The following is an 11,872-nucleotide window of genomic DNA, read 5'->3' as shown; positions in this document are numbered from 1 at the left end:
GACAGCCCAAGGTACTTGTATGTGCTGACCACCTCCACCTCCTCTCCCTCTATCTGAACCGGCAGTGGACATGGTCTGGACCTCCCGAAGTTCACAACCAGTTCCTTGGTCTTTGAAGTGTTGATTTCATGTAATATTCTAATTTTCTGCGATTTTGAATTTGGGGTTTTTATAAGCTGTAAGCTGTAATCATCGAAATTGTAACAAATAAAGACGTGAAATACCTCGCTTTGCATGTAATGAGTCTATATCACATATTAGTTTCACCATTTTTCTCTTTTATACCTCTTTTAAAGGTTTTAGTGAAGTTACATTGTCATGGTGAGATAAAGTTTCAACAGGGTGTAATTATATGTGTGTGTGTGTGTGTGTGTGTGTGTGTGTGTGTGTGTGTGTGTGTGTGTGTGTGTGTGTGTGTGTGTGTTATAAACGTCAATAACAGGCCTTTTCTGAAAGTATAAAATAGGGTTTGAATTCAAGTTATAGCAGACTGTTGGCACTCTGAAATGAAATGCAGCCCCCCTTTGGCAGACAGCTTAAAACAGGAAATGTACATGCCAAGTTCACCCAAAACATCCACAGCAACCACCACAGCAATGTCTTTAAGAGTTGTAACCCCCCCCCCCCCCCCCCCCCCTGTTTAATGTTATAGAGTCTGCCAAACAGAATCTTGTATAGGGCCTCAAAAAAGTTAGAAACGGCCCTGTCCCATTTCCAGTGAAGGATTTTTTGTATCCGCCATCTTATCCTGATCATGTTTTTGTATGTTAGTAAGACTGCTGTACTTCTTTCTAGGATTCCAGTGAAGTGGGTGGTTCCAGCTGGAAAGATTTGAAAATCCTCCCGAAAGAGTCGGAGATGGTGTCAGAAATTTGCAGAGACAAACAACTGAGTAGAAGCAGGTAAAACAGTACTGTAATGACAACACAATAGATAACAGTATGAACTGTGTTTAAGTTTTGTGCTTAGGTTGAAAGTAACCACCTCGATCAGTAGCGGTCTGTCGTGATGGAGCGAGAGTTGAGCCGAAAGGCGACACTCTCAGTCTACATTTTAACCATGCTCGGCCCGAGGCAGGGCTGGACTGGTAATCTGGTTAACCGGGCATTTTCCTGGTGGACAGGCACACTTTCGGGCTTATGGACCGACCAGGAAGCAAAGGCAGCAGCCCGTTTCTTCATTTTCATTACTGACACTGGATTGCCCAATCAAATTTCTTACGTAAAAAAAAGTAGGAAAAAGTTTAGTTTGGAAGAAGTGGCGAAACGATGGAGAGAAAGGTTTAGTGCGTATTTGGGAATATTTCACGTCACTGCGAGCCGATTTAAGCCTAAACAGTAACACATGATACGCAGTCCTGTTCGTTTATTAATCACCAGGGGATGTCGCATAAAACGAGATTAAAGAGGCACAATCGTGTCCAATAGGGGTTAAACTTGTTCGTTGCGGTTTCGGTTTGCACACTGCTGATTTGCACACTTGTGGTTTTTAACTTAAATTTATACTTGATATTTAATTTTAGTTTCATTCTCGTGTCTTTTCGGAAATTGCACAGCAATACGCATTTCACTGCATGTCATACTGTGTATGATTGTGTATGTGACAAATAAAATTTGTATTTGAGCTAAAAAAAAGAGTAGCGAACATAAAGGGATGTTAAAGGATGTTAAAAATGCAGGCAACTTAAAATGCAACGTTTCTATCAACCCAACAAACATTAGCAAACACACAAACTGTGTGTGTGTCATGAACCGAAGTTCCGAGCGCAGGCAGGACCCAGTAGCAGAACACACACACTAGGGTAGGAGCGAATAAAGAAAGTAATTTTTATTGCAACTAAAGGTGTCCCGTGAGGGTAGCCAGAAAAACAACGGATGAAACCAGACGAAACCGAGGGACCGCACAGGGAACGCCGAGAGCGGGGCTGTGAGAGGCTGTAAAACAAAAAGAGAGACAGATTACTGGGGTGCGGAAAAAAAGGCAGCATACGAGGGAAGGTGGAGTGTGCGTCTCACGGTGATAGCCGGGCCGAGTGAACCAGAGGGGGGTGGAGCTCCAAAAGGGGTCGAGACGGCGAAGCTGAATGTGAACCAAATCTCAGGCGGACAGGTGGACAGGCAGGTGGCTCGAAAAAAACACGCCGAGTTGTGATCGCTGAGAGGCGACTACGGACTGGCGTGGAGCAGCAGGTAGGGCAGGATTAAATAGTCCACCTGGTGATCGCCTGGGATGGGATGCAGGTGTGGGGTTAGCAGCCACGCTCGTGGGCGTGGACATCCCAGCAACACCCCGGACGCCGGGCCGCGGACCATGACAGTGTGTGCTATGGTCCCAGGGTCGTTTCCACAGTGTTTGTTGTTAATAGAGTTTTGAGTCTTGTTTACTCATTATTATGTTGTTTGTGTTATGTTTACTAGTTCTGCTTGCTTGTGCTTTTAGTTTATTTGTATATATCATGTATCAGTGTTTGTATTTTAGGTTGTCTTGGTTGTTAAATGGTCCTGTTCATGCCTTTGTTTTGACTGTTTCCTTAAAGGTAAGGACTCCTCGGTGGGATTTGATAAACTGGAAATTTCAAGCTTACATGTAAGTCCTCATGTTTTTAAATCAAATGTATACATGTGACATTATGTTTTTCATATTGTGAAACCTGCTGCAAAACAAACTAAGCTAGACTAACTATGTCAATTAAAGATTCCATGAAAATGATCTACAGGTAATGCAGGACAAACAGGTTAGTATGCTGCACTGTGATGGATTTAAAGGGGGAAAAAAAAAGAAAAAAAAACAGTCTGTGACTGGTGCACAGTGCCAGTCTAGTATAAAAAGTATACTGTTGGTGTGGAAAATGTAAATCACGCAGGATAACTAAAGAAACATTGGCTTACATCTGGTTCAATTCAGGTGTATACATCCACAAAGAGCAGCAGGTCAGCTGATCACAGCCTGTACGTTATGAAAATCTACTGGAGCACTCAAAATAAATTATTGTAAGTTATGCTGAAGAACTATTGCTGAGAACTACTTAAAGAGATTTTAAGAAAGTTTGCCTAAGAGAGTTCAGGCTGTGTTGGAGAATAAAGATGGTCATGTAGCCTATTTGCCAGAAAATTCACTGGCTCTGGCATGACCTTCTCTCTATTTTTTTAAGTCACTGTGATGAAGCCTGAGATATTGATCGGGGACTTTAGGAACCCCTGATACTTTTCTTGCAGTATGATGGCAAAGACATTAAAGGTAGATATACAGGGAACCTGACAAGTAGGGATGGGTACCGGTATCGTTCTGACATAAACGGTAGTAACCAGACCGAAAAGCAGCGCACATTTCGGTGCTTTATTTCGGTGCTTTTTTTTCCTGAGCTGTGATACACTTTAGATTCTAGCCAATCATTTTACGTTTCTGAGGATAGTAGGTGGGGCCAGGTACGTACGTTCTTTTAGAGCAGAGCAACAGATTAAAAATGACCAAGGCAAAGCGGTCAAAAGTCTGGCTGTACTTCACAGCAAAATATGCAAACTCAGCAGCCTGCAACAAGTGCTTTAAGCTGATACTGTGATACTGTCAAAGGAGGTAACACCTCGAATCCAATGAAACACCTGGCGACGCATAGAGTTTTTTTAAAAAGCCGAGAAATGCGCCGTATTTGATAGCTTGCTGTGAGACCTCATACCGAGCACATCTACTGCGGGTGGGTTGCCTTTTATCGGACCCGGAGTTAGCAACATCTCCCAAAAACACGAAGAGGAGAGTCCTGGCCCCTAGCCCTGCAAGTGTAGCAGAAATGATGACAGCAGCAGCCGTTCTTCTTTGCGTGAGTAGCTTAATGTTGTTCGTGTGTAATTTACGTTGAGTAGGCTAACCACGTTATTAAATTAATGCATGTAAGGTGAACTAGCAAACATCATCATAGCTACATGCGGCTGTCTTCTTGTTTGATGGCAGATACTCCCTTCACCCTGGCCAAAAAGGCTAAAATGACCAAAGAAAAAGTGGAAAACAGTTAAACATGAGAGGTTTTTGGACAAAGTTTGTGTTTTTTCCATTGTTTAAGCACTGCTTCCAGCCAAGAGTGATACCATAAATCCCCTATAGCTGCAGAAAAGGCTAACATTGTTATCTTTTTACAAAAAACCAGCCGAACATGAGAGGTTTTTGGACCAATTTTGTGTTCTCCATTCTTTAAGCACCGGTTTAAGCACCGTTTAAGCACCGGCACCGTTTCAAAAGTACCGGTTTGGCACCGGTATCAAATAAAACCTAAACGATACCCATCCCTACTGACAAGTGAGAGATTTGCTGCTTTCAGAGACAAATAGTGCAGACAAAATATAAATGGCAATATCATAGTCCATATGAGAATATTAATTATGTCTGTTTATTATAAATATATTTTAAAGTTGTCTAACTTCTAAAACTGTGTTGTAATTTCCATGTATTGAAGTGATTTTGATGCATTTATTTATTTGTATGTTTTTTCATGGAAAAATCCTGCAGTGTTTTGCGAGACCCTCAAGAAACATGGAATGCAAAACAAAGTTTATGATAACTTGTATGCTTTTTACAAGTAACATAATGAGTCACCTCTTGGTTAACAATTGCTTTACAAATAATGTATACCTTTATAAGAAATTGCAGAGAAGTCATTATTACGGTGCCATTCCCTTAATTCTCTTTCAGTCATCTGTAGCTCCGTGTCAGGTGCTGAATGGAAGACTAATGTTGTAAAAAGCATTGACGCTCTGGTTACATCCTATGTTGTGGTACCACAACACTCATTCTCCCATACTGAAGGAAACCTGCCTACATCCAGACTCAGAGGAATCTGGCATGAAAAAGATGGCACAAAAAAAAAACATCTATCATGAGGATCCTACACTGATTAAGGACAGCTTTAAGGACCGAACAAAGCTGGTGGGACTTCTGGGCCAGAACAACTGCACCTTAGAAATAACCGATGTTAAAGATCATGACAATGGCCCTTTCTGTTGAACTAGTGCAAACAGAAAGCAATGACCCCACCAAGGACAAGTTCTCCTTTGTTGAAGACTGCAAATTTTCAAATCTACACAAGACTGATATTCTCTTCTTCCATTCAGAAAGTATATCAAAAAATAAAATAAAAATTTAACATTGGAGTCTAGATGATGAAGGGTGCGCCCTCTAGTGTTGCTTGAAGGTTTTGTTATGTGGCTGTATTTTTGGTATTGTCTGTCTCACCCATTTGTATAAATGACACATATACATATAAGCATGTATGATACTTTTACTGAAATAATGCCATTATTTATTTGTAAGATATACTTAGCACTTTATTGACATTACACACAAGGAAAATCACTTTTTACAATGATGGCTCGTATTTGTCAGATATAAATTGTATGAATAATTCTAAATAAATGTCTATTGGCATTAATGCTGTTTGAATAAAGTCCACTTCGACAGCTGTGGTTTGCTTTGGTTATCATAGTAAAATGTAGTGTTTTGATTTCTTTAGTGTCAATCAAACATCCCAACATCAGAGAAGAATGGCCAAGCAGAAAATTATGAAGGAATTCTTTCTGCTTTTTGCAGGTAACATCACTGGTCAGCTATTTATTTCCAGTCTCTTTATGCTTAATGTGTATAATTAAATAATTTCCTTGTTATTTTAAAAATTATCTTTCAGTCATCTGTAGCTTCGTGTCCAGTGATGAATGGAAGGCCACGGTTGTAAAAAGCATTTATACACAGGTTGGATCCTGTGTTGTGGTACCATGTTCATTCTCCCATACTGGAGGAAACCTGCCCTCCTCCAGACTCAGAGGAATCTGGCATGAAAAAAATGACAAAAAAAGCAACATCTATCATGAGGATCCTACACTGATTAAGGACAGCTTTAGGGACCGAACAAAGATGTTGGGAGAGCTGGGCCAGAACAACTGCACCTTAGAAATAACTCAAATTAGAATTCATGACAATGGCCCTTTCTGTTTCCGGGTTGAACTAGTGCGAACAGAAAACAATGACCCCACCAAAGACAAGTTCTCCTTTGTTGAAGACTGCGTTGAGTTGGACATGATCAGTATGTCACCAACTTTCCATGACTTCAAACATCTATACCAGTTTTCTGTTAAATCATTTTGCCTCTTACTTTATGTCTGACTTTTTCATTTTCAGCTGAGCCTCCAAAGCCTACATTGATCAAACCAAAGACAGCCACTCAAGGAGAGCCCTACATTGTCACCTGTTCAGTCATCCACACCTGCCCCACTCATGTTCCTAAACTCACATGGAATATGGATAGTACAAAGGTCATTGTGCATCATAAAGATATTAAACATGGAAACTGGGAGACACAGTCCATCCTGACAGTTATTCCTGAGGAGAAGGATGACAACAGAGAGATAACCTGCACTGCTGAATTTAATGGAGGGCTGAAATCATCTGAAACTTTCACACTCCATGTAAAACGTGAGATCCTTTCAGTAGTTTACTTCCAATATATTTTTTAACCCTTAACTTTGCATGATTAAGAAAATGTTAATATCACTATTAAAAGTATGTTTAGATGAATGTTGTCTGTATTCTAAAGAAGCAATAGCAAAAAAACAAAAACCCAAGCAAATACCAACTCTGTCTATTTCCAGGTATTGAGAACTGTAATCACATCATCATTCCTGCTGTAGTGGGGATTGGTACAGCTCTGCTCTTTGGCATCTTCTGGATTTTCATGGAAAAAAAATACAAGTGAGTCTTTTTTATAGAGAATCAAGCTTTCTGTTAACAAGGAGGAGACATTTTTCCTCTCATCAGTTCTACAGTACTCTCTTTAATATATATATATACGGAACGTAAGTAGAAAAATATTTTGGATCAGATGCAGTTGGTTTCTGAGTCTGTCATCATATATGATAACAATATAATGATTGTTTTCATTTATCACAGCATGTGGAACAGGCTTTCCAGGTTATCTCGGAGGTGAGAAAAAAAATGTTTCTTTTCTTTTGTTTTTACAGTTTGGAGCATTAAATGCGCATGCATGTTTTGATTTTTTAAATGCAAAATATTTGGAATTTTACATCCACACACATCTTCAAGATTACATTTCTAATTAAATTACTCTAAGTCCTTCTGATTAAAGGCTTTTGAGTTTTTGGCTCTCCACTGACTTCACCGCTAACTTTCCGTGCACAAATGCCTCAATGGTCTCACAGTCATTTCAAGCAACAGGGCAGATTTTTGTTGGTTGTTTTGATATTAAATTTAAAATTTAATATTTTCGAAAAGTCTTAGAAACTGATGTAGAGTTAGAGACACATTATGCATTTTGTTTTTCTTTTTAGTTGTTTTTCACTTTTTGAAAGTTCCTTGTGTTTCATGTTTGTTTTCCCACACATCTTTGAAGGCTCCGACTGGATCAAAGGACAGAAACAAAACAGCCCTGTTCCCTTCTGTTTCTGTATTTTGTTCTTTGCTTAAAATCGCACATATATACTTCAAACATGTATTTTCTTACTTTTCAGGCAATGACATGAAATCAAGAAGGGGACCAAAGTCAAATGGTTACATTCTTCTTCCCATTTGCATATCAGCTTCAGTAAAAATAAATGAATAATAAGAAAAATGTTTAAAAAACAAAACAAAAATATAATATAAAAAGCTATAAGAAAAAAGGAAGACAGGAACAGCTTTTTCTTCAACAATTAGCTTCTACCCTTTTTCATTAACTAGTGTGATGCTTTCTCTTTGTTTTCATGCTTGAAAGGATGTGCTATCATTTTTGCTTTATGCCAGAAATGTTAAGTAATGTAAGCCCACCACTTCCTGTTTTCTAAACAGATGTATCAGTACTGTAAGACTCTTTTTGAACAATAAATCTTCATTTATCCAGAGACTGAATTTATTGCTTAAACAATAAAGACCTTCAGTACAATTTACATTTAATTTACAATTACATAATATTCAACAGTGAGTAAAGTACCTTTTTCATTCAGATCAAATACAATATGAATACAGTGTGTGTTGCATGTTACTGTTAAATTGAGGAAGACCTCGAATAACAAGAAACCTGGGCCCGTATCCTTAAAGAATCTTTGTGCAAAAAGTGGCTCCTAGCGGCCAAATTCTAAGAAAATTCTCAGAGTCATGACGTTTTCTTAGAATTTCCCCTAAAAGTGACACGACAATCCCAGTTAATATAAAAGCTATTCCTCAAGATTCCTAACGCTTAAAAGGGCTCCTAAGGCAAGATCTGCTAAGAGCAGGGAAGAGGACTTTTAGTGGCTTAGGAGTTCCCCTAAGCAGCTGCACAAAATGGCCAACAGAAGAGGCAGGAGAGATGTCCTGCAAACACTGGATGACAGGGAATTATTGAGACGCTACAGATTGGATCGTGCAGGAATCATGTTTGTGGTGGATCTCCTTAGAGATGCAATTACTTCACCAACTCGACGCCACAACGCTATTACACCGGAGACGAAAGTAATCACAACCCTGAGGTATTTGGCAACCGGGAAAATGCAACAATGCAGCAGTGATGACTTGGGTCTGCAATCACAGACATTGCTAAAAGCTGAGCCGTGTTACCCTCGTTAAGACCACACTGGACTTGTAACGTTGTGATTTCTACTTCATTAAGGACAGCCCCTTGAGATAGGCCATCTTGTTTTCAACAGGGTCCATATGGGAGTGAAAGTACAAAATATGCCAGCTAGGATATTAATATGAGCAAATAAGACACGAATCATTATTTGAACAGGGTGTAATGAGTTTAAGTTTTCACATATTTTAGATTCTAATGTTAGGCTATAACCCCTACAGCTTACTATTCATTTTCCAGATATTTTCTTGAATGTGAAATATTATTTACAATTACAGTCAGCATAAGATTAGAGTGTATAATTATGTTTATTGATTTGAGGGTACATCCTTTGCTCGTTATCACCAAAAGCTCATTTCCATCAAACTTGTAGGATCAACCAATCACGGCTTTTGAAATGATGACTCATACCTAGCAACGGGGTCAACCACACCTCCTCACTGAGATAGGATTTTCCATCCATTCCTTGCTCAGAGTTCACTGAAAATGTTCTGGAATCACTTCTAAGCTAAAACTCCTGGCAAGGAATTTTTAGGTTAAGTTAGGAGCTCTCTGAGAGGATTCTCAGAAGCTTTAGGGATACGGGCCCTGGTCTTCTCATAGGCATGTGTGTAACTCTTGTTTTTTGTTTTTTTTTTGCCTGTCCCATTTGGTTCTTTAGCCGTCAGAATTGTTGTCTGAAGATCAACAAGGATACCCAAGGGATTTACTTTGCCAAATGGATCATCACGGCCTTGCCGTATTGGTCCATTTGATCGACCTTTGTTGTTATTATTTATTTTATTTTATTTTCAGTTGTTACAGACAGGACAGATATGACTGGGGGATAGGAAAAGGAGAAAGAAAGATGAAGGAAAAGAAAAACAGAAGGGAAGAGGGACAGTGAGAAACTTAAAAAGAGAAAGAAAAAACAATCTCCTGGATCAACTGTTGAGAGAAAAAGAAGAGAAAACAAGCAAAAAAGACCAAAACAAAGCAACATACTAAACACAACACCATCGCATTAATCTAGCTAAGTGTAAACAGCAGTAAATACTAAATATTGAATGTTGTTGTGCAGCACGCAGGACAGACAGCGCACAATGTGCTTTGAAGTAGCAGCCAAGAAAGGTGTAGTTTATGTCTATGAACAGTGAACACCTGTGTGCACACCTGTGTGGATCAGCGCGCTTGTATTCAAAAGGTTTCCCCATGTAACGGTCTGCTAGAGGGTGTAGAGGGCCATAGCCCCGTCCCCCAGGGCATGAAGCAGGTATGGAGATAAGATAAGATAAGATAAGATAACCTTTATTAGTCCCACACGTGGGAAATTTGTTGGAGGAGATCCAGGTTCCAGATATCCAGAGGCCCCAGAGTGCGAGAGCCCAAGGAGGACCACCAGAGGGGCATCCGTGCCACCCTCCTGGGAAGAGCTGAGGAGAACCTCAGACGAGTGGTCACCCAGTAGTCACAGAGCAGAAGCCAGAGGGGGCTGCACTGGCATGCTAGAGTGAACCGAGCCGCAGGCCCAGAGGCCCAAGGGGCCTCTACGCCCTGGAAGAGGCCCTCTCGGTGGCTACTTGGCTGAAGTAGCCACCGGGAGTGAGCTGGTACATACCTGAGCACCCAGCCCTGGACACCAAGAACCACCAACGCACCGACCCCCGAGGGCATCAGTCACCGGCAGGGAGTGTGGTGAGGGGAGATAGGCCTCCATACTTTGGAGGGCCTGGGAGTTCCCAGAAAGGTGGAATCTAAGACCCGACCTGACATATAGACACAGACAAACAGGCACACACAGACACAAACATGCATTCCCACCCTCATGCACACATATACAAATACTCAGCACTCACCCAACGTAACTCTTAACCATGATTTAAAGAAAGTTTCCATTTATTTTAAGATTTCATCTTCACATGTCACAAAGGTTCATTTATCGTTGGTTAATGCATTAAAGATATTTAAAACACAATATACTAATAACCATGAAATGTTTGAATGACTTGTTTGTTATGCATCTCTCTTATATTTTGTGATTTGTAAATGGCAATTGGACTGGCTCTTCTATAGAAGACAGGGAAGGGTTACTGAAAACAAGCCCTGTGATGCCACTACAGCACAAGACAGAGACAATTGTTTGTCTCGCTATAAGTCTGTGTGTGTCAACTTGTGCAGAGGAAGTGAGATTACTATAAAAATCTGATGTATTTAGAGATTATCTGTAGTCTTAACAGAGTCGTGAGTAATGGAAAACTATACTTGAAACTCAAAGACTCTTATTCACACTCTAACTGCAATTAAGAAACCAAACTTCTTGGACATTTTTGATTCTGTGACTTTATTAAATCCTCTAGGTAGAGGGTGACTTAATTTCCTGATTTATTCTGTAATCTTTGGTCTTTCTGTACTTCCGTCCATTCATTTGCTCCCATTGTCCTTTCTAATTGATTTTAACTCATTGTTTATACTCGGCTGCTGCCTTTGACTCAGTATTTTGAATTTGTTATGTACTTATCATAAATAGTCTTTAAATTCAGAAATTATTTATGTTCTCGTTCCTGAGTATATTATGGTTAAGTACCCATGAGTTTGTTAGTTATAGCTCTTGATTTCTTTTTATATGTTAGTTCTTCTTTTTGTCTCCAGTCTGTCGTCTCCATGTCCTGTCGTCAGTAGAATTATACTGTGTAGCATCTGATTGATGTGTGAGGAATACTTATGCAATACGATAACAAACATCTCATTTAAAAAATTAAACTACAAATAGCAGGACACTGAATTGACTGAATAGCTGGATGAACATGAAAAATGTTTATTTGAATTTTAGATTCACATATCCAGCTCTTTTTCTTTTTAAAGTGTACCTCGCTGATGCATCACCACAGATCATCTTTAAGAGTTGTAACCTCCCTGTATAATGTTATAAAATAGGGGCGGCCAAACAAAATCTTGCACAGGGCCTCAAAAAAGTTAGAAACGGCCCTGTCCCATTTTCAGTGAAGGATTTTTTTTCATCCACCATCTTATCCTGATCATGTTTTTGTATGTTAGTAAGACAGCTGTGCTTCTTTCTAGTATTCCAGTGAAGTGGGTGGTTCCAGCTGGAAGGATTGAAAATCCTCCTGAAAGAGTCGGAGATGATGAACAAATCAAATTTCTCACACAGCTTGTAGATAAAAAGATTCATTTGGAATGTCGAGACAACGCCGGTCTATGCGATTCTTTTGGTCCTGGTAGAGATCACCCTGAGATGTTTCCATGTTTTACACAATCCTTTTATTACCCATTATTCTTACAGATGCATCTGGA

General features: G+C 39.7%; 1 protein-coding gene across 1 annotated transcript; it reads left to right on the top strand.

The window, feature by feature from the left end:
* Positions 1-742: 742 nt before the first annotated feature.
* Positions 743-7,874, top strand: LOC147318490 (myelin-associated glycoprotein-like). The gene is made up of 8 exons (XM_086310452.1): positions 743-902; positions 2,537-2,586; positions 5,498-5,574; positions 5,669-6,064; positions 6,160-6,453; positions 6,630-6,729; positions 6,928-6,960; positions 7,506-7,874. Exons 3-8 carry the CDS (start codon positions 5,529-5,531, stop codon positions 7,510-7,512), a joined length of 876 nt encoding a protein of 291 aa, XP_086166578.1. The 5' UTR covers positions 743-902; positions 2,537-2,586; positions 5,498-5,528; the 3' UTR covers positions 7,513-7,874.
* The last annotated feature ends 3,998 nt before the right edge of the window (positions 7,875-11,872 follow it).

The sequence above is a fragment of the Aulonocara sp. 'chitande type north' Nkhata Bay genome, linkage group LG11, assembly GCF_057382095.1.
Source record: "Aulonocara sp. 'chitande type north' Nkhata Bay isolate Kocher_YH1m ecotype deep benthic linkage group LG11, A_spYH_male_GT1.1, whole genome shotgun sequence".
Lineage (NCBI taxonomy): Eukaryota > Metazoa > Chordata > Actinopteri > Cichliformes > Cichlidae > Aulonocara > Aulonocara sp. 'chitande type north' Nkhata Bay.
Note: the sequence above shows the minus strand (reverse complement) of the source record. Positions and strands in the feature narration are given on the sequence as shown.

Excerpts from the sequence above, each read along its gene's own strand:
- LOC147318490 (XM_086310452.1), top strand. The coding sequence starts at position 5,529 with ATGGCCAAGCAGAAAATTATGAAGGAATTCTTTCTGCTTTTTGCAG. Across the intron at positions 6,065-6,159 it reads CGTTGAGTTGGACATGATCA|CTGAGCCTCCAAAGCCTACA; the intron begins GTATGTCACCAA and ends TTTCATTTTCAG. Across the intron at positions 6,730-6,927 it reads TTCATGGAAAAAAAATACAA|CATGTGGAACAGGCTTTCCA; the intron begins GTGAGTCTTTTT and ends CATTTATCACAG.